Source organism: Lagopus muta, chromosome 5, assembly GCF_023343835.1.
Source record: "Lagopus muta isolate bLagMut1 chromosome 5, bLagMut1 primary, whole genome shotgun sequence".
Lineage (NCBI taxonomy): Eukaryota > Metazoa > Chordata > Aves > Galliformes > Phasianidae > Lagopus > Lagopus muta.
Window position 1 is genome coordinate 26,248,248 of NC_064437.1, and position 26,853 is coordinate 26,275,100.

General features: G+C 41.5%; 1 protein-coding gene across 5 annotated transcripts in view; it reads right to left on the reverse strand.

The window, feature by feature from the left end:
- RABGAP1L (RAB GTPase activating protein 1 like) overlaps positions 1-26,853 on the reverse strand; it is a 201,187-nt gene that overhangs the window by 134,638 nt on the left and 39,696 nt on the right. For all 5 annotated transcript variants that reach the window (XM_048944161.1, XM_048944163.1, XM_048944160.1 and 2 more), the window contains exons 12-13: positions 21,646-21,739; positions 18,072-18,222 (exon numbers count right to left, since the gene is read on the reverse strand). In XM_048944161.1, the coding sequence (XP_048800118.1) occupies positions 18,072-18,222; positions 21,646-21,739 (245 nt within the window). The remainder of the gene's footprint in view (positions 1-18,071; positions 18,223-21,645; positions 21,740-26,853) is intronic.

Sequence of the window (26,853 nt, forward strand, 5' to 3'; positions counted from 1 at the left end):
GGGGCGGCGGCGCCCCCCGCAGCGCAGCGCGGGAACGGCGGCGCGGATGGACGGACGAAGCTGAAAAGCCGCGCGTGGGAACGGGGCCCGGCGGTGCGAGGAAGTGCCCGCACAGAACGACCAGAAACCTCGGTCATCTACACCTAACTTTCATCTAACGGTGTCGGAGTCTCCGTGTAACGCCTGGAAGTGGCTAACTTTGTTAACTACGTGCTGTGTCCAACAGACAAATATATATATATATATATATATATCAGTCTCCTAAACATCCATTATTTTTATACTGAAGTTAGACTCGTTTTAAAACTCATCTGCAACTACACTCGGTATCACACCCATCTGCAAGTACAGATGCACAACAGCAGCACCCCCCATTTCCCAAGCCCCCATCACAGACACACAGAATGGTCCAGGTTAGAAGAGACCTTAAAGGATCACCAATCTCCAACCCCCTGCCGCATGCAGGGCCACCAACCTCCACATTCAATACCAGCCCAGGCTGTCCGGGGCCCCATCCAACCTGGCCTTCAACACCTCCAGGGATGGACGGGGCATCCACAGCCTCTCTGGGCAGCTGTTGCAGCACCTCACCACTCTCACAGCAAACAACTTCCCCCTGACATCCAACTTCAATCTTGCCATCCTGCTCCTGCTGGAGGAGTCAGCTGCATCCAACCCCCAGCTCCACATGCTAAATATCCATATAGAGCCTCATCAGTCTGCGGGGATGCTGGGTGCCTTTAGGCACAGAGATAAATGGAAATATGAAAATACCAACCTGGAACTTTAGGCTACGGATCAGCAAAATACATGTGTGAAGAATGGCGTGGGAGAGTTTGACAAAGGGATTTCAATGCCATAGCTCCAAGCAAGGCAGAGGCAGGACTGCCATACGCAGCCTGGAGCAAGAACTGCAGGCAGCACATTACAGCTCCAGTGCTCTAAAGCAGAACAAAGTGTGGCTGTGTGATGATGACAAGTATGAAGGATTGAATAAAATACAAGAATCAGCCCAGGGCCTCAGCATGGAGAGTGGCTGCAACACAGAATGCATCCTCAGAGCTGGGCCCCACGCAGGAGTGCCCATTAACAGCAAACTCCACTGGTTGGTTTTCAGTGCAAGTGCAATGAATGTTGCCTGAATTATAACAAAGGGGATGAAGTAAGGGAGTGGACATCCCTTATTTGTGAACAGATTTCCTCCACGGCAGCTATAAGGGCCCTGCTGCAAGCTGCCAGCAGCCCTACCCTGTGCTGCTCTCTGCCTTGCTCCCAGCAGCAGCTCCAAGAGGCAGCACTGCCAACAGCAGCAACCCGACTGCTCCAACTTGAGCAGCATTTCCCACGAGTTTGAAGGCTAATGAGAATTAAAGCAGAAATCAGCTGTCCTGTCCTGATGGAGCTCCGCGATCACAGGCAGAGATGGAACAACACTGCAGCGTTTCTTCACAGGCAGAACATGAAAAAGCTGCATGGGAGAAGCTTTCTGTCTGCACATTAGGGACACAAAGATTCTGGCACAGTTCTAAACAAAGTGTGCTTCAGGATTTTCATATTTGCATCTAGGGGAAAGGAAGTGAGAAAGAACAATTACATTGGGCAAAGCCAAAGGCTGTTACTCAGGGGTATCTTACAAGCAGAATAAGTCCCGTAGCTGGTTCTGTCCAGCAAAGGGAAAGAGCATTCCGTCACTGAACAGAAGCAGCGATTCCACACCTTCCTTATGAGTTACATCATCTAGATACAACAGAAGCTGCCAGCCAGAGCAGGAGGCTCGCACCACCCAATCCTGCTAAAAACAAACAGAGGGAATGTGGTGGGAACTTGAGCTTCAGGGCTGTGAAAGCAGCATGATGTGTGTGACCCTGCGAGGAGGTGAGATGAAGCTTCTCAGACAGAAAAAGTCCACACAGAAGTTGATTTAGGAGCTCCAAGCAAGAAAATAATCTTTTTCCTGGTCTATTTCCGGCTTCAAGTCTTCCAGGACTCTGTTAGAAAACTGGATGGTCAGCTGACTAAATGGTCAACTACATTTGCTCAATTTTTATTTATTTATTTATTTATTTATTTATTTAAGCTAATGATTAGAGCAGGGAGATGCAGGCAGGAGTGTAGGATAAGGAACATCATAGTTACTTATTTAGATGCAGACCTGAATGACATTGTTGTTAACAGCTCTCTACCAGCTCGACGCCATCTCTTCTCCTCAGCTCCTCCTATTGTTTTCCTCTACCCACCTTCAGAGCCTATAGAACAAAGGTGTTTCTTCAGCTCACTGTACTTTTACCTTTACTGCCTCTGGTATTTAGTGGTCCACAACATCATGTGAACACCCGTTTTGATTTTAGTGCCTCCAGGAAAACATTGCTCTATCAAGCCTGCAGCTTGCACTGCAACCTAAAGCAGCAGAGGTGGAAAAGAAATGAGGATCTGCATTTTATAACACAATGGCCCCCATACCCCAGTGACTGCAGAAAAGATCAAGTGATGAGATACACGGTGCCAGTTTTGGATAACGGGCTGGAAGGAGACAGCAGCTTTCTGAAAGGTCAAGGTGCAAAGGATGCAGAAGGGAACTACTGATCATTTTTCATGCAAGCTCTGGTGCTGCCTGCTCCTCTGCTGCACTCATTCCGCCTCCATTGCTGCTTCTAATGTGATAAATATTAGCCAGTCTCATACAAATGTTAGGTAATTACCATTCTGCCATGCAGAACGAGAAATTGGCAAAAACTATCATTTCTGTGTTGTGATGGATCAGTACAGAAAGCTGAGCATTCATGTTTGCAAGTTTCCTGTGCAGCCCTTTCATGCTGTTATTTAGCAATTACTATCACCACTTGTAAGGTTTGAAACTTCACAACTGGCTACCAACAGTATTCTTGTATTTAATAAACATTGAGCAAACTCATTGAGTAAAATGCTACAATTTCCTTTCAAACATAACTACCTGAGACTCGGTTATTTTTCTGAGTCCTACATTCAGTAAGACTTTCCTTTGGAAGAAGGTTCTCAAGATTACATGATAAATGGAATTCACACACTCAGTTCAGAGCAACAAGCCCTCCCAAACTTCTGAGCTTCAACTCAATCAAAATAAAACACCCTGGAGTAAACCATCCATAAAGAAATGAACTTTCCTCAGGGAAATGCTGTCAAGTGTAATGAATGGTGATCATTAGTATTCCTTAGGAATTAAACACAGCATCTGCTTGAAGAAACAGCACTTAGGACAAAAGCAGCGTAAGGACACTGTTGCTAACTGGCTGCATGGGAAAAGAAAAGCCTTCAAATGATCAAAAATGGACCACGGAAAAATGGCAAAAAAAAAGTCTTTGGATGGTATGAAAAAGAAAAAGCTCAGGGATGCACCCTCAGAGCAGGTCATGTGGCTGCAATCACAACTCAACCACCTGCCCTTAAACCAGCAGTAACATCACAGGGGTGGAAGGGACCTCAAAGATCACCCAGTTCAACCCCCTTGCTGATTTTAATACTGTGCTCCTATACGTTTCTTGAAGGCACACTTTGACACAGCTGTGGTTTTACTAATACCTTTTTCTGCAGCAAGCCAGAAAGTTGGAACAAAATGCCACAGATACGTCTAAATTGGTATTCTAGAAGCCTATCAACAACTGGGCACCAGGAGATGATCTGTTCAAAGGCACTCCTGCTGACTTGACAGAAGCATAAGCTCTGTCAGCATAAGCAGTAATTCTATTTCAGCATAGCCAGAACAACAGTTTTTAATGTTAGTAAAAAACAAACGCCAAACACTGTGATCACCTACCTGCACCTAATGAAAGCCAAATACTTGTCTTAAACTACAGCATGATCTGCTGAGAGCCATTCTGACTTAATGAATTCATACAGCGAATAATCTGTTGCAACCTTGGTTAGGAAACCAAGTTCCGAGCCCCGTCCAACAGCGGCTCCCAAGATACAAACCCAAGATTCACACCTGTGCACATCTGTCAGGCTTGCAGAAGCACAAGTTTGGATGCAACAAGAGCAAAGCTGAAGTACACGTACAGATAATTTCCATTCTTCAAAAACAAAATAAAACAAACAAAAAAACCCGTGCACAATACTAACTTTAGTGCACCCAAGAGCATCACCTCTATTTTGCCCTCCAAACGTAGCACAGAACTCCATGCCAGGCCCACCTACGGCTCCTCCTTTTCCACCTCAACACAGCACCTTTCCCCTTCACAAAGACAGACTCACATGACAGATCTCCCCTCTGTAACCTTTGTTCACTTACTAAAGATAGGCATGCACACAGAAGAGAGGCAGAAAACACTCGGAAGCAAGGTGCTGCTGCCGACTGCTGAAACGCTGTGCTGAGAGCTACAGCACACACACAGAGCACTTCCAGCAGTAATTTATCTTCTTCTCAAAAACAGCTTAAAACCCTTCAGATCATCCACTTCACTCCAGTTCCTCTTACTAAAAACACTGCTGCCTGGGAGCTAGCACTACAGGACAAATTCACAGGTGCGTGTCAAAAACAGATTCCGTCCCCGTTTATGGTCACAGCTCCCATTAAGCACCAGCTGAATAAGACAGGCTGCCTGGAAACGTGTGCCTGATCTCAGGGACAAGTTAGCTTTGCTTACACAATGGGTACATTCCACCCTAAACCTTTCCTTGAATAATTGTTCAGTGGCCATTAGGAGAAAAAGCGAGAGCTTGAAGTGCTGGAGCTAACAAATGCAGCTGAGATTCAATATTTACCTTAGTGCAAAATCTGCTGAGGATGACGTGGTACTGAACCCAGATGTGGACTCAGCCCTCCGATCCATCACTTCCTGAGAGCAAAAAGGTGAGGACAATCCAAGCAAACCTGGGATCCTTCAAAGTCTGCCTTTAAACAATGTGACTGCTATTCCACCACTTTGGATAAGAAATGGACGAGAGAAACATGGGAAGGATATGGCATGGAAATTATTTATAAACTGAAACGTGGTACAATTTCTTTATATAGATTTTAAGCTTCATTTAGGCTGAATTTTCCTCCCAGCTGGAACAGCTGAAGAGGTAGCACTCATAGCCCGTGTGCTGCCAGGGAATGTATCAGCACCCACTGACATCGGTAACAGCAGACAAGAAAGGTCCAGGAGCAGCACCTTACCAACAGGAGTCTATAGGGAAAAATCAGCAAACAGCAACAGAAGCAGACTCAGGCATGGCACACAACGATAACAGAATGTTGGAAATGCCACTGCACTCCTCACATTTCTTTCCCCAGAGTTAAAAGCTAGCTAAGTCAAGTTTCAAGATATTTCATATCTGTGCTTTGAGCTTAGTAACATCTAAATACATTCAGTTGCAAATAAGTACTGATTGTATCTTAAATTAGATTATATGAGGACATTTATATTTATAGATAGAAATTGGCACATGTAAAATGTTATGTGAGCTGAGAAATTAGTTCTGATATTTCTTTGCCCAATAAAGAAAATGACATTATTTGCCATCTAAGAAACAAACAGAATTAAACACATACTTTGTTAGTGCTGATATTAGGTAAAATATCTTGTTAATAAAAAAAACAGCAGAAAATTGAAGAACAGAACTTCCAACTTTTGCACTCTGTATGGCTTTATTATTATTATGTTCAAATAGAGGCAAACCAATGAGCTTTCCATGTTACAGTTCTGTTTCAAGATTTTGCAAGGGCACCTTATCACACTGCCTCTTAAAACGTCCAACTGAGTATTTATGATTAAAAGCAGTGGGTTTTTTATAACTTGATTTTAGGTATAACTTGATTTTAGATCTTACAAAAACATTACAAGTCCTTCCAGGTCAAAGCTGCTCTGATAAATGTGCACAGCAAAAAATAAATCTACATTAGTTCTGCTCCACGAAACCTAAAAAAACTGATACATTTTCCTCTAAGTAAATGCTGACTACTTCGTGTTCACTCCAGTTTTAATTCTATATTACATCTACAAAGCAGATCTAGGTGCTGTCTTTAAAACTAGCACTGAGACATCTTGTTACAGCCCTTTACCGGGCCAATCATGTTGTGGATTGCCAAATCCCAGGCAAAATACAACATTTTTGAGAGAATCTATGAATGTATTTTACAAATGCATTTGGAGAGGACGCTGCCAGGCAGCAGAGAGTTCAAGCCTATAGATCAAATTCAAGGCCAACTTTTTTCACCAATACTAAACTCACAATTAATCCTCTCTCCTCCACTCAAAGCTGAGCCTCAAAGCTAAATATCAGGCTCTTCATTCATGTTTGAAGATGTCAGATGTAAGCACCCCACAGCTGGCAGATAAACACACTGACCCTACCTGGAAGGCCACATAGAAGCAAGGATTCTGTGCATTGGATGCTGCATGCTCCACCTGCACAGGATGCTGCAGAGGCCAGCATCTTCACCTGGCCCCTGGGATTAGTTGGGCTGGAAAAGGCACACAGCACATTCCTTCAGCACTTTTCTTCCCAGCACATCTCTAATATTTGCTGCAAGAGCAAGCTGAGCATAATTTGTTCTCGTACTTCTAATGAAAAATAAGATAAAGAATGACATGACAAAAAAAAAGAAGTTATTGGCTGCAGAACAATCTTTAAAGCTATCTTACAGTAAGAAAAAGAAACAAGCAAGCAGAAAGAAGGACAGCTTTCAATAGCATAAAGAAGAACACTCCCATATCACTGTATCAGCAGCAGTTGTCAACACCATATTTACAGCCAGTCCATATAATGAAATAAAGATAGTTGGAAGTGACTCCAACAGTTATGGTGCTTGAATACACTGCATACAATGGACAAAATGAAATCCCAGCAGCAGTTTTCTACATAAGGAAAGGCTTTATACAGTGATCTGCATTACTTTTCCTGCCCAAGTTATGAAAATGCTCAGTAGTCACAAAATCAGTAGAAATCGAACAGAACTAGATTAAAAAAGGAAAAAAAAAAAAAAAAATCAGCTCATGTTCTAATCAAAGAGCTCACAGAGAAAAGCTTTGCTATGTTTCCTTCCCCCCCCCAAGGTCCTTTGTAAAATAAAGCTAAAAAAAAAAAAAATGGTTACATTCAAAAAGCTATATTTTATTGTTATGGCAACTGATGTGCTAAAAATAAAGAAATAAAGTTGTTATGGCAACTAGCATTTTAAAAGGCAGTCAAAAGTAGAATAACCAAACATTCTGCTGGCTTAAAATGTAACGTCTATGACTCAATTTTCAGAGAGAGCTTCAGAGACAAGTAGAGTTCTCTTTTTGGTGGTGCTCCAGAGCTCACAATTAGCACAAACTCCAGAGAGCTCCACAGAGCACAAGGTAGGAGCTGGATGAGAGCAGACACTTCACCTCTGGGACTTCTTTTGGTCACTGGGAGCAGCGCACACCCTACGCTGCCTCCTTACTGCGCTGAGCAAGCAGAGTTGTGCCCCTTCACACATACAGATGATTGTAATTACAAGATCATTCTCCCCTTCAGCGTCTGCTAGATGGCTGGTCAGCCTTGTGAGCTGTACTTCCCCGCAGCAGACAGGCACATATCAAAATTACCACTTATCAAATTAACAGAGCTGCACACAGTGAAACTTTCCGAGGCCCGTAGTCAGATAAGCTGCAATTAATAGTAGGCAGAGTATCTAACAAATACGTCAGGGACTTGAGACAGTAACTTTTACTGGCAATAACTTCCACTGGCAATAACTTCCATTGGAACCACGCACACAGCATTCACCCCCATGCCCATGCTGGCTGACATTTAACACAGTATACCCACAGTCCCTATGTGAAGTACTCCCGTCTTACCCCTCTGAGAGCCCCAGCCACCACAACTATCCACATTCACTGCTTGCACAGCCAAGAATTCAGATTTGTACTAAAGGGAGAAGAATCTGACCGATTCCTTACTGTGCACTGGAAAGTCAAGCAAGACATAAGGAAGGGCAGCAAGGGTAACACAGACAAATTTAAGTGTATTTTTATGGGCTTGTTTGCTCAATCTCTGTATTAATCCCTGAGGGTAGGTGCACAGTTACCCATTCCCCTGTAAGCACTACGTGAAGCCACAAGTGCTTCCAGAGGTGCAAACATGGAGGCAGGAATGGATGTTAAATGAGGAATCCTGACAAAGTCAAGAGCTTCTGCAGGGGAAACTCCATGTACAATAGTCACTATACAGCAATTTTCAGTCAAGATAAACCTTAGAAACAGGAAAATCAAAGCCTTAAATCAAAAATTTTAGCAGCATGCTTTGTAACACTCAGGCTGAAGGAGCCAGGCTGCATATTTTCAAGGCTTGTTGCTGACTCAACCAGCTAGCGAAGACAAAAGACAAACTGTTGTGAGCTTGCTATGAAATTTGTTTCCTCATTGTGTTAGTCTAAAATTAATTCAAGTGCATAGTTGCTTGAAGTGCAGGTCTTCAATTCCAAAGAAAACATGCAGCAGACCAAACAACACCCCACCTGAGAGCTACCTTCATCCATCGCTTGCATTCTGCCTTGCATGGCAGCTGCAGAGGGAATGCACCTCACCACTACCATAGGAAAAGGAGGAAGTTCTCCAAAGAAATATGTAGAAGTCACCACAGTGCAGCTGCCTTCACCAGCAGTGAAAAAAAACCTGGCGGGCTGACGGTCTGGAAGAGGCACAGCCTGAAAATGCACCCCCAAATATGGGTTTTAGTTTAGAGTCAGGCTGTATACTGTACTATCTGGTCAAAATAAGATTAGATTTCGAAAAAGGGTTACTTTTGAGACAAGTCAGCCATAGAAACGTGGCTTTATCCAGGCCAGATGTGGCTTTGGACAGCCTGGTCTGGTGGTCGGTGATCCTGCACATAGCAGGGGGTTGAAATTCGAGGGTCACTGTGGTGCTTTTCAACCCAGGCCGTTCTATGACTCTATGATTCTATCAGATATTATATCTGACTAAAACATTGCTCAACATCACTAATATTCAGCTGTCAGTTCCAAAGAACATCCCATGACAATCTCCAACTGGACTAAATTCTTAGCTGCCGCAGTATTTGGGCATGTTCATAGAAACCCATGTGAAAGATTATTAGAAAGAAGAGATGCACAAATAGGATGCAAGTGGTCTCCTTTAGGGCAGCTGCTTTTTGCAGCGGCTGCAAATCTGGTACTGATGGGGAAATTACTCTTAACTGGTATGAAAATATTAATTTCAAAGAGAAAATGTTTATGGGCTACAGGCAGTAAATGAGATCTACAGGTCTCTCATCTCCTTTAAAGCAATTACTGTGAAATGTACCTAACACTGGCTCATTTCCTTAGAGCATCCTATAAGAACAAGTATGAATAACAATAAATCCCAAATTACAATCTAAAAGAAGTCACAGATAAATTAAGGTTGAAAAGGGTATCAGGATCCTCTCATGTATCAGATGGTAGTTTGAATTTAAGTGATACACACATTGCTTATATTATTACTGCTCACTCACCAAGATTTTGAAATATCAGCTCTCAACAGTTAGTCACAGAAAATAACTGCTTGCTTTGAAAACTGACTCCTGTGCCGCCTTCTACATGCAAAAGTTTAGGACTTCAGACTGAGTTCTTAGAGAAAATACTTGGTTTAAAGCTTTCAAAAGCACACAACAGAACAAGAGCAAAGTTTCTCTGAGCTTTAATACAGACAAAGACCATTCGAAGCCAAAACTGCAACTAGCAATTCAGATTTTCAAGACAGAGATCATTTTTAGATACTCACTGCATTTGGATATGCCAGTGCCTTCTGTGTGGCACCGTTGCGCAGCCAGCTGATGCACAAATGGCCTTCTTATTTACAAGTCAGTCTGAGGCTGTCCCCATTTGTTTCTGGAGACTAATGTCACTATTAATTTACATGTGCAATAACAGAAATTAGTCACCCTTATAAACAAGGCATTTAAAATGCAATTGCTCTGTCTTTCAGTGCAGCTTTCCAATTTCCAGACTGCAGATGCTGTGCGGATAACATCACTGAACTCTACTCCTAGCTGCTCCATTACAGCAACGTACACAAAATGATGCTTTGTCTCTTCTGCTCACCTTCAAACAGCTCCAGCCCTCGAGTAACTTGGCCTCCTGAACAGCAGTTACGTGACCTTTGCATGGAAGCAGGGAATGGTTAGGAGGAAGTCAGCATGCAAAGAATTACAGATGAAAGGCAGCACCATGAGAACATTGAGAAGATAAATGCTGTTAGGAATTGTAGAGCTCTCAGGCTGGCCTGGGCTCTGAGCACCCTGACGGAGCTGGAGATGTCCATGTTCATTGCAGGGAGGTAGAGCTAGCTGACCTTTAAAAGTCCCTTTCAAATCAAATGATTCTATACTATTACAACTGTCTGCACAAAAACTGATCAGTTTGAATCCCGGTTTGTTAACAGGTAAACTAGGATAGCTATCAGTGTTTTATCTATGGAGGGATAGAGTAGAGCTTTAAAACTCATTCAGAGGTATGAAGCATCTACCAGAACTAGCAGCTTTTATTGCACACTAAAGGAACAGAGATACTGAGATATCCCTGCTCCATTCTGCCTAACAAAACACTGTATCATTGTATATATCAGTGTACATTCAGAGACTATGAGGACATGAATTTAAGTATCAGTTCTTCCAGTAGCCATCAGTTAAGCCTATTCAGGCCATAATACTGTTATTACCATTCTATTTCAACTGATGCTCCCCTGCTTCTGCAGATAACGGATTATAAATTCACACAGATCCCAACAGAAGGTGGCCTCCAGGAGGACAAATGCAAATCTCATTTGCACTCTACCCTTCAGAACAGATGTGTGAGTGCATGTGATTTTTAGAGCTGGTACGTCTTACAGTGCCCCAAGAGTCAGGGTTGCATCCTGATTGCCATCAGTGTTATCCTAAGTGGTTGAGCACAGAAGAGAAAATGCAGGACAATTCTGCATATGGTAGAATGCTTTCTAATTTTTACACAGGCCCTGAAAAAAAATTTGGAATTATTTTACATATTTTTTTAATACCATGTATAAAGGTTAAAATTTAGATAACACAGAAATTACTGATGGATGCTATTTTTTCTTTCTGCAAAGAGCTGTCATTAAACATAAGAATTCCTTCAGAGACAAAGAGTGAGTACAAGGTTTTCCCTTCCGTGCACACAAAATTGAAAAATTTTCTCCAGATGAGCAATAAATGAATCAAAACTTGACAAATTAAATTCACCTCAGGGACATCTCATTCCTGAATTTCTAACAGAAGTATTAACATTTACTATGTGACTAGATACCTTGGCACATTCATAATAAACTAAACCTTTTATCTGAAGTCTGAATTTAAATAAAGCTCTTTAAAGAATTAAAACCTCTGTCAACGTCTGCTCTTCAGAGGCAGTATTTTCTTATTAATTTCTGGAAAGTATTTTCAGTTCAGATATAATTTGTTATGCCACAACACGTAGAGGGGAAAATTAACCTCTAGCAGTAACCAAAATACCACTAATGAGGCAATAATAACCAATATCAAAGACGAGACATCCCATCAATCCAATCAGTGTTTGATTGGATCTTTCCCTAGAAACCACATTAAATTATAAAAACATCACAAATCTATCTGACCCAAAATGAACAATCAAGTTTAACAGATCAGGTAAGTAAAAGCCATCCTATTCTCACCCCTTTAGGGAAGGCAGATACAAGTAAAACTAAGAACCTGCCAATAGATATTGAGTTAGCTGAATATAAAACAAACACAAAACTGGAATTGCTATGTATGTGTCTGATTATCTGTTCCTGCACAGTTATTGTGCTGTTCTGTTTCGAACAAGATACAAGTTGATGGAAGAACTTATTCTGGATGCCATCACCAAGAAGTAAAAGAAAGGAAGGTTATCAGATGAAGTCAGCATTTGCAAGAGGAAATCATGCTTGACCAACCTGGTAGCCTTGTGTGATGTCATGACTGGCTGTGTCAATGAGGAGAGCAGTAGACGCTGTCTACCTTGAGTTCAGCAAGGCTTCTGACACTGTCACTGATAACATCCTCATCAATAAGTTAAGCAAGTGTGGGACAGATGAGTGACAGAGGGGTGGGCTGAGAACTGGCTGACTGACTAGAGCTCAGAGAGTTGTGACTGGCAGCACAGAGTCTGGTTGGAGGCCCATAGCTAGCAGTGTTCCTCAAGGGTCAGTAGCAGGTCTGGGCTTATTCTACATCTTCATCAATGACCTGGATGAAGAGGTAGAGTGCACCTCAGCAAGTCTGCTGACGATACAAACCTGAGAGACATGGTTGACGCACTATAAGGCTGCGCTGCCATTCAGTGAGACCTGGATAGGCCGGAGAGTTGGGCAGAAAGGAATCATGTAAGGTTCAACAAGGGCAAATGTAGAGTCCCACACCTGTGGAGGATTAACCACACTCATCAGTACAGGTTAGGGATGGCCTGCCAGAGAGGAGCTCTGCAGAGAAGGACCTGGATATCCTGAGGAACAACAGGTTGGCCACAAGCCTGCAGTGTGTAGTTGTGGCCAAGAAAGCCAACGGGACCTGCAGTGCATTAACAAGAGTGCGGCCAGCAGGTCAAGGGAGGTGATCCTCTCCCTCAACTTTGCCCTAGTGAGGCCACATCCAGAGTACTGTGCCCTGTTCTGGGCTCCCCAGCTCAAGAAAGGCAGGGAAATTCTACAGATCGTCCAGTGAAGGGCTACAAAGATTCTTAAGGCCTGGAGCATCTCCCATATGAGGAAAGGCTGAGAGACCTGGGGCTGTTCAGCCTGGAGAAGACTAAGAGGGGATCTCATCAATGCTAATAAGTGTCTAAGGGGCAGGAGGCAAATGGATGGGTCCAGGCTCTTTCAGTAGTGCCCAGCAACAGTACAAGGGCAAGGGGCAGAAACTGGAACATAGGAAGTTCATACAAACATGAAGGAAAACAACGGTGAGGTGACAGAGCACTGGAACATGCAGCCCTGAGAGGTGGTGAAGTCTCCTCTGGAGATATTCAGAACCTCCCTGGATGCTTTCCTGTGTGACCTACCAAAGGGAATATGCCTTAGCAGTGGAGTTGGACTCTATGGCATCCAGAGATCCCTTCCAATCCCTACAATTCTGTGATTCTGTGAAGTATTACGTATCTCCTTTTAGCCTACTGAAAAAGTGACTTTCTAGTAATTGATAATTGATCATCGTAACAGCTTTTTTTTTTTTTAATCATCAATAAGCATATAGCTGTACCATTGATATCTAGCACCTCTAGAAGAGAAGTGAGTCTTTTCCTATTAGTAGAAAATGATATAAAGATGCAAATAAAAAGGTAGAACCAAAACATCAGAAATTGGCATTTTCCAATATATTATCACGGAAATTTCCTAGTGATAAGAGTTGAGACAATCAAAGATCTTAAGAATCTTCTTCTCTTTCCTTCAAAGGAGGAACATTTATGATTTTCCATAGGTATTTGTCATTAGAACACATCTCAGAAGAAAACCTGCCAGTCGTTTTGGGAATAATGAGAATGCTTCACTACAGACAGATACATTTTCAAAAAACTGCTGGAAAAAAAAAAAAAACAGAAAGAAAAGCAGACAGTTTTATATGCCATTCCGGATGCTCTCTGTTGTTGGTAATCAGCCTGCTCAGTAGGCAGAGCTCAGATGACATGGACAATCCCCATGGAACCAAGCAGAAAACCCAGAAGTTGCTCCACTCCACAAAGAAGGGTAAACAGCTCTCCCAGATTCACTGAGGTCAAACAGATGCAGAATTCTGAACACAAATATTTGCCACGAAAATACTCTAATGTTTCAGTCCATTAACCAACCTGCTGTGGCAGCTGGTGAACAGTCATCTTTTTAATTAGCCTCCCTTACTGATTAATTAGTCTCAGAGCACTGAGCAGTGGAACCCTGCACGATGCCATTGAGACAAAAGATATTCCTCTTCCTGGTGCTAGTATCACAGTCTTTGGTATAGCTGCAAATAACAAGCTTGGTTAATTTTCCACTCAAACCATGCATGTAACTCTCAATCCACAACTGAACAGTTTTAATGCCACCCTTTCGCACAAATAACAAACATGGTATCAAGGCACCAGTTTCAAAGCCAACTGCATTTTATCACATCAGATTAGACACAGTGGCTCACTTGTAATCTCCTCCACATTCCATTTTCTACCTATGCTAACAAACTTGCATTAAAAAAAAGTCAAGCAAATATTACCTTATTGCTGCCATCAAGTGACAGCAGATTGCTAACCATTTACACATCAGTTCTGACAGGGTCAGTGAGATGTGACAGAGCATCATGGCTGCTGAAGACCACTACCAGTCACATCAGTTGCAAATGGGGTAAACTGTGCCTTGCACTGGTTAATTTATGGGAGCTCCAAATATATCTCCTCATGGAAAAAGGCCACCTGAGCAACTTGAGAGGGAATGGGAAGGTGAACAAGAACTCCTGTCACACACACACAGGAGAAAGCCTCCATCACTGAAGCAACCCACCTTTGTGTCTTAGTCCTGTTCATCTGCATCTAACAAACAGATCTGACATGACTTTACAGGAACTCTATAAATACCAATATTATCCCTTCATTATCATCATGTAAGCAGTTTTCTCAGAGATTTGCATTTGTTTCTTACTTAACAAATGGAGAGAAATACATATTTATCTCTGCTAACGCACATCTTTTCCCCTCTGCACGGTGCCACATGCAGCAGGGTCAGAAGCCCGTGGCTCACATGTCATAAAGGTAACTGCAGGGAATTTTTATACAGAACAAATTTACATATATGCCAGAAATGAAACACTGCCAAATCACAACTCCCACTTTCTGAAATTGTACGCAAGGCCTGCTATTGTGCTCCAGTCAAGATTTCTGAGAGGCTCACAGCAATCACCAAGCTGGAACTCAGCAGGAGATGTAAGACAGAGCAGTGGCTTGTCAGTAAGGAAGTATTTCTCAGCACAGAAGTGCTGCTCCCTCCTCGCCCTCCCAGAAGCTCAAAGCAGAGATGGGAAACATGCTGCCATGAGAAGGCTCTGGGATTGGAAATACAGCTCACTAGATGGCTCTCAGCAGCCTGCTGACCTCCAGCACAGGGGATGACAGGACTTGCCTTTTCGAGCCAGTAAGAACAGCACTGATTTTTCTAACTAGGTCAGACATTTTTCTTTCTGTGTTGAACTGAAACACTAAAACAAAACCCAAATTATTCGCCCCTGACAGAAAACACAGAACAAAACACTTCCCTAACAGAAAGGCCGTGTTTGTATCACAGTTTCTTAGTAAATCTTTATATTGAGATTGTGCTACCATTCACAAGAGCCCCATTTTCAGTCTATCAACACTGTTCTCCTTCCGCAGCAAGCAGTTTCCCAGGACTCACCCAGTAGTTTTAAAGCTCCAGCACTTAATATGTTTCTTTGTGTTGCCCAGAAGATGCATCCACAGATCAGGCATCATAAGCCCAATACAGGTAACCCTAGCTATCAGATCAACATAGAACCTGTGACAGTAAAATGACAGTTTTCAAGATTTGTTCCTCAAGTTAGTTCTCTACAATTTGCTTTAGAAAAAAAATTTTGTAGATCCCATATAATCAAATGTGCTATTATAGTCAAGAAATACATTCAAGAAAACTGACCAGCATTCCTTACATTACCAGGAAGTAATGGCTAATGCTAAGTTAATGACTGCAGCACTCCACACTGTTCTACAGAGTGACACTGTTTAGTCATATTGTTTTGATCAGCAGACAAAGAAAAGCAAACCTGCACCTCCATAAACTTTCTTCCTTACAGATCTCCACGTGAAGAGCTTCTTCCATTGATTTCCAGGTGTCTTCGCTCTTTCTGAGGCAGTGCAATTGGCAGCTCAACAGAACAGTACTGCTGAGGCTGGATGACAGAAAGGAAAACGGGCCGGGGTGTTGGGAGAGAGCTGTGATAAGAAGCTAGGAGATGGAGCAGCCTGGGACAGCATGGCTGCAGCTCCAAGGCAAGCAGGCATCTGGGTCAGGGAGAGCTGTACCAGGGGCAAGCAGGCAGCAGGGCATGGCACAGATGGTGCTCCCACCTCTGACACACCTGACTCTCAGGACAGTCAAATGCAGAACGTTGCCACCTCTTACCATGTTGCAGTGTCTTACAGGAAGATGCTCAAGGATGCACGTGCTTACTGAAAATTCTGAAGTAGTCAAGGAGACAATGAAACTGCCCAGATGTATGCACAAACGGAAAGAATCAAAATGAAAGCTATATATTTGGTGGGAAGAAAAGTTAATTATGGAAAAAAATCACGCACGTGTTCATATATTGGGACAGCAGTGCACAAACAATGCAGAAAAATCAGTTCTGCTCTGGCACACAGAAGAAAGTGAACAATTGAATAATACTTGCATTACAAATCTGCTGAACATGCATCTCATTACTGATACACATAAAATACTGCTACCAGAAAGCTTTCAGCAGGACTCAGAGAAGAACAGATGTATGACAATCCTTAAGTAGCTTAATTCACTTTACAAGCACATAGAACTGAAACCGGTTTTCTTCAGATATAGCACAGAAAGTTCCTACAAAAAGTCTGACAAGTTTTTCTATTGCATCCAACCAACAACAGGCCTATCTTTAGTTTGGCACAGTAGCCCTCTCATCCATTTATTTTTATGAACTCTTTTGTCCAATGTATGCTGGGTGATGTTATCACCAGTAGCTACATGTGCTTTGGCTACAGAAGAAAGCTTATGATTTCAGAATAGATTTATTTCAGAAGAAAACTGAATTTGCACAAATGCTTCAGCAAATCATTCCATAATCCATACCAGTGTGTGCAGCATCTATCATCTTCCAAAATACACACCACCTAAATACTTCTACCATGAAAAGGCTAAATGTGGCAAGGTATTTTTGAGGCATGAGACCCTAGCTTCAAGATCAGATTTGTATTTTAGAAGCTCTCCATTCCCTCCTCCACAGTGAAAAAAACATATTTGCCACTTTTGGAAAGCAAGCAGAAAAATAATGGAGGTGGCTTTGATGCAACATACAGCTGACAGATGTCCTGCGAATGGTTTCCAAGGAAAATACAACCCAAGTACCACTTCAAAAAGAAAAATGTACACCGTCAAAATAACTCTATTAATTGGTAAAGGAAAAAGAAGTCATGATGGCAGATCTCACGCTGGGACTTTTTAAACTTGACCGACAAAGCTGGTAGGTCAGACAAACAGGACAAGCATCAAAAAGATGTCACAAGATTATGAAAGGAAGCATTTACTAACAACCTCTACCCCAGAACTTTTCTGTGGACATGTGATTCATTCTCCATACAATGAATCCAACATTTTCTTTGATCAACATACAGAAGTATATTCACCTATTTGTGCCATTGTGACCATTCTTGATACTGCTTTTTTTCCCCCTCAAAGTGCATGAGCACCCTGCGGTGAATTGTAGAATCACAGTAAGTGAACATACTCACACTGCACAAAGTTTTTGCCAGCATAACCCAGTGGTTCTCAATCTTTAGCTTACACCTATAAGCAGTCTGGGACAACACCACAGACAACTTCAAGCGCTCACTGACTGCACTGGTAGCACTGATGTGTGGAATAGGAACAGATTACTGACGCAGTCCTCTCAAACCATCTGTACCACAAAGAGACTGGTCTTCTCTTAAGGAAAATATTTCTGAATTTCTTTTTTAAACAACAAAATAAAAACCACTCAAGTTTGTATCCTTATTTCTTACTAAAAAGCAGGAAAATAAGACACAGAGTAAACAGAAACTGCTGAAAAACAAAGGTATGAATTCAAAAAGCAAACACCTGGACAAGAAGCTGATGTGCTTATTATCATCTCAGCAAGAGATGAGAAAGCCTAAATGTCAAGTATTACTGCAGATATAGGTCAGCAGTTTCTGTCGCTAATGTCATTCAGCAGGTACCCCTGGCAGGAGGTAAAGTCACCATCACAACTTCAGTTGCTTCAAACAAGCCAAAACGCTCCACTCTTCTGCTACTTTGCCACCGATTAAAATTGTAATAAAATGTAGAATTCATTTTAACTCCTCAAAAAAGAGAAGGGGAAAAAAAAAAAAAATCACTTACCATTGTGATGAGAATTCTGTATTTATCCAGCATTGCCTCGTTGTCGTGGCATCCTGCCAGCAGCTGCCAAACCTCTGCTCTCAGTGCCTCGGGAACTCCTCTTTTCACCAGCGTGGACAATCCGTTGGGTCTCACCACAAGGTTATTGTGCCTGAGAAACACAGAACCGTTCACCTGTTACATTATGTGAACAGAAAGTGAGACAAAAAGAGCTCAAGCTTTCCAATAGTGCTCTGAAAACTAAGAGTCATCAGCTATAAACATTTCTTCCACGGGTCATACTAACTAGTATTCGTCAGATGGGAAGCAAGGATTTACAGCGAGAACCAATGGCAAAATATAGTGGTTTCCCAAGTTATGCCAGGGAAGATGAGAAATGGTAATGAGAATTAAAATAATAAACTGTAGAAACTGAACTGGTCAATAAACTGGTCAATAAAAAAGTAACTGAATTGAAAGGGAAAACTAAACTGTATGTGCAACGTGTATGTTTAGCATAAGTTCCCTGCATAGGGAATGACATTCTGGGAGCAATCAGAAGGTGACCTTAAGTGCTAACAGAAAGATCTGCAGTCCTGCTCTTACCCCAAGCTCCATGAACACACAGCAAACTGCACAGCAGCCCTGACTTGCAGCTTGCTAAAATGCCAGCACCCCAAGCACAGCTGCCCATGAGGCTGCACAGCCACCAGGCCATGCTGCAGCACCAGGCTGGCTCTTCCCTGCCCCCAGAACCATGTCAGTAACCCTCAAAAGTGGGCACACATAAATGTGAGGAGCCTGCAACCACATAGATCGGATACTGAAGGCAGGGTATTTTTCACAACTGAGCCCATGCCTTCAGGATAAAACAACTGCACGTACAACACTGCACAGCGTTCAGACACAGATATTTAAAAACCCTTTCTGAGATAATGGTGTTTACTGCTGTAGATTAAACCTCGGTTTGATTTATTATGACAATTTTCCTAACAGTGCAGCAAGAAGGCCGTGTGAATTGATGCTACTCTTGCTAAGGTACAAAATGCTTGCAGGAATTTGCTTTGTTATTGTTTTGACCATTGTTATGTTTTTCAGTTCTACTGGCAGGAGAATGCTAAGAGCTACAGTTTAGCCAAATGCTAGCAAGCTGCCATTTAATTAAATAACCCATAATTTGACCCTCAATTTTATATAAATGTTTGGAGTACTCATTCTCTGAAGCGGCTCATTAAGATGTGAACAGTTTTCCACTGCTGTTTCCATTTAAAAGCCACTCTAAACAATGTTCTTTGTCCCATACTCAGAGGATGGTATCCATGATACCCCCGTTGTCTCAAATCACTGTGACACCGGGGACGGGCCGGAAGGCATGACTTACTATGCATAATGCTTTTAAAAACAGTGATTAGCTTTAATTTTAAGCATGCGGTGCAACAGAAGTAACTTCAAACTTCATCATTCAGTCAGCCAAAACGAAGGCCTTGCCAGGCCCTGCTCCTTTTTCTGGTATATTCTGAGGCAGGGCACATTAGTAGTGCCATGACAGGAAGAAGTTTGAAAGCAAAGACAATATTCACAGACTAAAAGAGTCACAAACTCTAAATAGCTACAGTATGATGAAGCATACATCCAGGTATAAATAAAGTACAATAGAGACTTTAAGTTTTGCAAGTACAAACTATTCACTGTACACTTCATATCAGATTAGCTTGGTTATTAAGTGGATCTGGTCATATGCATTGTATATAAAACACAAAGCCTTCGCTAATGAGTCAGCAAGTAGATAAGATAAAATCAACAGCTAAAAAGGAACATTCCCATATAAACATCACAGGGGTGTGCTGAGTCATGCTAAGAAACAATACTAATAACCTCCAGCAGCCACTAAGGGAGATGCTCCTTCCATGTTACAACACCTCATCACGCCATGCTCACTATCAGGAACTGAGCATGCCACAGTACATTACTGCAGCTGACATGTATTTAGATAGCTTCACAGCAGCAGTAACACTTTAGCAACTTTAGGATGTAGTGAGGAATAGGCTTTGTGAAATAAATTAAAAGCATTCCACTGCTTTCCAACTGCTTACCCCATCTTCTTGTGCAATTATTCCTTGCGCTGCCGTGCCCTTTGAAGGAGACTGTTGGAGCAATGTTTCTGCTGACTCAGTCCATGAGCTTACAGTGACATTTCAATTAACTGACGTGGAGAATTTAAAATGCAAGGAATTTTTCACCTACAAGGCAAATGGGCACACCACTTCCCCAAGTGAAAACGTTCCTATTTATTTCTTTACGCTTTCTACAAGCACACAGATACTCCTTTAGCATATGGTGCACTGTTTAAAACATTTCAAATTGTCAAAATTTTTTCATGTTACGCTTTCCAGGTTTTGTTCTTAAAATGTAACATAACGCTGTTTAAGAATCCAAGTCCTTTATGTATTTCAATTCATCTCAAAAGGGAATACTGTATGAGACTCTGCTAAACAAAATGCTACTGCTAGACTTCAAGCTAACTGGGACATCTCATTTCTCATCCTGTATTTAACTTACTGCAACTGGGATGTCTGACCACCAAAAGATCCTCTGACTTAAGTGGCTCATTGGTTTTGTGGTGCCAGATGTAAGATTTCAAACCATTTATAAATTCTTTCTTTGGGATGGCCTTTAGAACAAGCCTTGGATAGTCCTGAATAGCTCCAGAGCAGATCTGTTTCTAGCCATCCCAGAGGAGGAAGGCGCCTGTGTACAGGGATCAATCAATTTCCACACACTTCCTCATTTTCTTCAGCACTCAAAATGTGGTGAGAAATGATGAAAACAAAGGCAGGAAGGAGGAGCTCTGCTGAGAACTCGGTGGTGTCTCATCGAGGTGGCCTCTCCACAAGGTGTCCCTTACATCTAAGATCTGCAATAAAGGGTTGTTTCATCTCCAAACAGACAAGGTGGTCAAGTAAAGAGGGAAAGCATCTTACTAAGCCTTAAAACGTTTTTCAGCTCTTTTTGGAGCAGGGAAGAACCAACTGTGCCAATTTTGGGTTAAGAACCTATGATTATATTTGACCCAAGCAGTATGAGCTATTACTTATAAAGACAAAACCAAGTAAGTGGTTCTGGCATTTGCTAACAGCATAAGGTCCTGCAGAAGCAGCAAATTCACTGTCTTTTTCTCTCTTGGCAAAACATACACTGCTGTGCTTAATTAAAGCACAGAAATTAAAGCACAGAATTCATGCTGCTCCAGGCTTACAAATCATCTTACTCTTCACCAGAAACAGTTTACAGTGAGGGTCGCAGTCCTTCCAGAATTTCTTGTGCTGATACAAAGCACATGAAAGAAGAGAAGGAAGAGCCTTCCTAAACAATTCAATGAAATGTACCTCAGCCACAGCAGCTCTCCTGTAAAGCAGAGAGTTTCAAGCTTCCTGCATATTATATATATATACACATATACATATATATATATATATATATATATATATATATGTATATGTATATATATATATATATATTCCATATAAGGCTCAAAAACAAAGAAAAAATTAATGCTTAAAATCTAAATTTTTATATATAAAAAAAGAAGCATTACCATCTCCCTAGTAATTCTCCCCAGGAGTACAAAATCTTCTCAGGACAATCCTTTGACACATCACCAGTGCCACTGGAGAGTTCATTATCACTCTCTGCAAAATAAAAACAAAGACACAAACAAGAAAACAAAAGCATGCACAGATTTACCAAAAAAGAACAGACATTAAGGACGCATACATAAATGTGTCAGACAAATTCTTCTCACTTATCAGCTTCGAAACAAGCAAGAGACATAGATAGTATTAGTGGAACTCTAAAGAATGGTTGGTGGATTTGACAAAATAAATGTATTAGTAAAGTCACCATAAAGTTTAAAAGACAAGGCTACAGAAGAATTGACAGGGCTGTTATGAGAGAAAGGGCTGAGATGCAGAAAAGCATTACATGAGAAAAGATTCAAGGCAATCAGCTCTTCATTCAGTGATACTTCACAATGTAAAATTATCTAAAAGTCACATCCACTCTGAGTTTCACATAAAAAGAACTCTCTTGCAAAACACAGACAATAACACCACTTCATTACATCCATCCTTTCTGTGGCATTCTGCTCTCATGTGGCACAGTGCTCTCCAAAAGCCTGCTCAGAGCAATGAAATTATTTTTTTAACGAAATAAGCTCAAAGTGCAGTAAAAATGACACTGCCACATTAAAGGTCACACGGTAAGGAACAGAATGCTTCAGATGGAAAAGCAGCAAAATAAGTATCAGAACAAATGACTTGTGCAGGAATACGTGCCATTATATATGACTAACACACACAACTCAAGAAGATAGCATGAGCTTAGGATAGCAGGCTCAAACAGGCAGTAACAAGCCAGTTTTGAAGTGTTTTGGAAGCCTATGCAGCTGCTCACTACAGTGAATGGGAACTTTTTAGAACAGCTCCTGATGCGATCATGGCTTTGCAGTTATTCTGGGCTTTTTCTAGTGTTATCTGCAGAAAACACTGCTAAAGATTAAACACGAGTACAGTTTTGACAACACTAAAATTTAAACGGTCTGCAGCTCTCAGCACCTTTGTTAGTGAAATCCAGTCCAAATGAGGCGCTGAAACAGCCCCGTTACCCTCAGAGGCCTCAGAGTACGGACAGCTCAGGTGTCAGAATGCCTGAGCTTCCTCTGGAGCTATCTCAAGGAGCTACATCTTCATCCCTGTCATTCAGACTTCAATTGCACATTTCTATTGTTTACTCTCAGCAATTGCCAAAGGCAAGTCAGTAATGGAAACATTGTCAGGTTTTGAATCTGGTAACAAAACACAAGGACAAAAGATAACTGTATTTCAAGGACAGTTAATGGCAAAAACGCTGTGCACGTACAACAGCACAACAAATGTTTGTTGTTTTTTTTTTTTTAATTGCATGGCAAAGTATTTAAACATAGGTTGGTTTTATGTTTTGGAACCAGTAAGGTTGTTTGTATGTCACATTAGATGACAATAAAAAAAAAAAAGAAACATTTTAAATGGACAAAAAGCTCCTAATTCTAAAGGCTTCGTACATACACTAAAGTTGGTTGGAGATGGAAACATGGGGATGTAAAAATAAACAAACAGAAGGATCATTTTAACTAAATTCTCATCAAATTCTTACCATACTAAAGCACTTAGAAAAGAAGCTACACTTAATACTTCTGGGTTGTTATCTGATTCAAGCACAAGCTTACCAAGGAACATCAACACCAGCCAATCCTTCCCTCACCAGGTCAGTATGCTACACAACATCCTTCAAAGCTCCTAAGGAGATCAGTGTTACAAAGCATAATTATCCCAATCAGATGCAGCAGAAAGCTACAGTGCTTCAGCCCTGGAAACTCTTTCATCTGGAAGGCTTCACGGTAGTTGGAATGCATTATTCAGTTGTATGTCAGAAAATCACAGGCCTTAATTAGAAATGCCATATGCTCCCTTTCAAAAGACACTAACGTCAAATTTCAAAATAGAACAGGGCAAAGGGTGGAGAATAAACAGTTTTAAAAATCTCTACTTTGTTTCCATTCTGAAGACTTTTCACATGCTCTGATCTGTGCAATCCCTTCGGTATAAATTAAGGAAAAGAGAAAAGAAAATGGATCCTGGGAGGAATTTTTAGCTGTACAAATTCTTCCCTGAAACATGCCTTTTTCCCCCCACACTCTATAGCATCTATAAGCCAGCAGCATTAGCCAAAGCAGTTTTATCCTGTCTGATTCTGCAGGGAATGCAATAGAACCCTTCCTCTGGATGTATCATGTATTTTTCTCTTGGTTTTATGTCCTGCCCTCTCAGAAGCTCTCAGATGCAAATCTGAATGCACACCTCAGCAGAACAGGAGGACAAGGATTGGCAAGGAAGCAGACTGGTGTGGCTGGGTTGTGAATGTGTGCAACACACATGGCCCCTGAGGATATTTACAGCCAATAATGTCTCTTTTTTTAACGCAGTACACGCTCTTATTTTGTGGATGGACATCCCACAAAACAGCTGCCTAAATTCCAAGTTTCACTTTAATGCAAGCCCGAAGAATTGAATTTAAATAGCCAGCATCACTCTGCATGGCTACAGCACAGAATCAGAGAATATCTTGGGTTGGAAGAGACCTCTGGAGATCACTTGGTCCAACCTTCCGCTCCAAGCAGCTCTAGTTAGATTAGGTCACTCAGGGGCTTGACAGTAAGTGTGGAGTCTTGAAGATCGTCAAGAAAGATGATTCCAGAATCTCTCTAAACAAACCGTTCCACTGCTTGAACAATGATTATGGCTTAAAAACGTCCCATTAGGTAATTAGAATTCCCCACACTTGACATCTGCTGCCTCTCAGCATGTCACTGTGGAACTTTGAGTAGAGCATGGCTCCATCTTCAACTCCTGATGCAGTGCTTGTAGATAACAGTAAGGTTCTCCTCTGGACAAGTTTTGTTTCCCATCCTCAATAAACACAGTACCTTTAAATTATCCCAGCACAGTATGTGCTGCAGCCTTCTGATCAGCCTGGTGACCTTCACTGCAGTGTCAGCATCTGCCTGGTACTGCGCAGCCCCAAACTGGACACAATTTGCATGAGAGATCTTGAAGCCTGTACAGATATCACTGGGGCTGGGGAAGGAACTACCTCATCATTCATTATTTGAGCAGCCTATTTTGAAGAGGGCACAGAGTTGCACTTTAAGAGGCCCAGCGCTCATGTCATCTATTAAGTTAAAATCCTTTACTGACCAGGCTCAACTATAACATTTTTCTGCCTTTAAAAGATGGACTCCATCCTGTAGAGTCCCCTTATGAAAGACCTTTTACCATTCCATGAGAAATAAAGCTGGGCTCTTCATACTTGGTAACTAATCATTTGGAAAACATTTCCTGACGTGCTCTGCCTTCCACATAGCAGAGGCATAACCCGAAAAGCTACTTTGTAGTGTGCCACACATAAAACCAGAATAGGTTTTGACTACCTCCCAAGACCACCGTGGAGTGTTCAACAAGCCTTACAAGAGAGCAGGTTAATCCAAGCTGCTCCTTTTTCAACTTGACCACAGAAAACACAGGCCTGGATCACACAGCCCCCTGCAGACACTTGTTAACAGACAGACTTCCAGTTACCCCCCCAAGTTCATTCCAAGCCCTTCCTACTGTAGCTCTTGGTCTCACCTCTCCCAGTTCTCAATGCTTTCTTTCTCCAACTTAACCAATTGTTTTTTCTCCTAAACAGAGCAGACAATTTTAAAAACAACTTTAACATGTCTCACATTAAAAAAGAATCTTTGTCTGCCCACTTCTTCTCTCAAAAGACACGTCCTCAGTGCTTCTGCTCATTGCTGACTACTTCCTCCAGCCTCTCTCCACTTTATGTATGTATTTATGTATGTATCATGTCTGTATTTTCCCAGTGAGCCACGTTCAAACAAAACACCAAGACCTCACGTGTCCAGTACAGAAGAACCATGCAGATGCTCTCTCTTGATCATAACCTAGCATCACACAGGAATAAAACACACACACATTTGCAAACAAAGTCTTGGCCTTTTCCTTCCCTTTATGTATTCTGACAGCACCATGCTATCCTCCTGTACCTCCTCAGGTACCTGGCAGACTCTTAGGAAAAAGCAAGCAGCTTTGTGTATCAGAATTGTTCATTTTTGGCATAAGGGAATAGATGCCAGTTAAGAACTCTTGCTCCTGTCACCAAAAAAATAGGTGTTAAGTAGGCTTGAGTGTTTATGACCTTGTTATTTTATTTTTTAACTGCAAATGAGGGGGATTTGGTTGGGTTTTTTTTTCATTTTTCTTAAAAGTTACCTTTAAAACCACACTCTTCTTTTATCCCTGTTTGAAACAAACATTATAGATACAGACAGAACTAACTTTTGAGAAAGCAGCTCTGCTCCCCTTGAAAGAAGCCTACTAGATTACTTGAAGTACAGCAGTGCTTTAGAAGTCAGACTAATATGTTGACACAAAATGCAAATAAATTAGAAAACTACAGTGTTGATACCAAGAGTTCAGCATACAAGCAAATAAGTACAATCTAAAGTGAGTGAAAACGCATGAATATAGCAGAAAAAAAAATGAACAGGTGGGGTGTGAAGAAGAAAAAAGGATTTTTAATGGGTTTTAATTGAGAAGCTGTTACAAGTGAAATAAAGAGTAGGTGGAACTGAAAAATAATACACTTGGAGCAGCCTGAGCAGGGCAGCTTGTAGGAGAAGGAAATTAGGTTGTAAAGATAGGTGGGAATAGAATGGGAGTAATTCAAAAATGAGGAGTTTGATCATTATGTAGGAGAAGAACAAAAATGAAGGGAGGGCTGACGTTGGCAGCGTATCATCAGGGCAACAAGATGGAGACTTCACGTGGAATCATTCCATACATTAGAAATGAAAGACGATCATGAGAAAGGCCACAAAAAAAGCAAGTTTCCATTTATAAGGCAAAAGGAAATTATACAGAGCACGAGCTATAGTTTTGCCAGGGAGGACAAGAGGGAAACAAAGTTTAGGTCACAGAGTTGATCCTAATATGAAATAAAGCAGACTTTCAGAAAGATTCAACTTATCAATGCATTACAAAATATTCTGATGAAGGTAAAAAGCCTCAACATGCCTTTTAAATCATACATTTATGAAATGACGATCCTCAGAAAATTTACAACAGGAAATTAATCAAATATAGCACATTTCCTAAGTCAGAAGGAAAAAATAATGATCAGCATCAGAAAAAAAAGAGATTTGGAA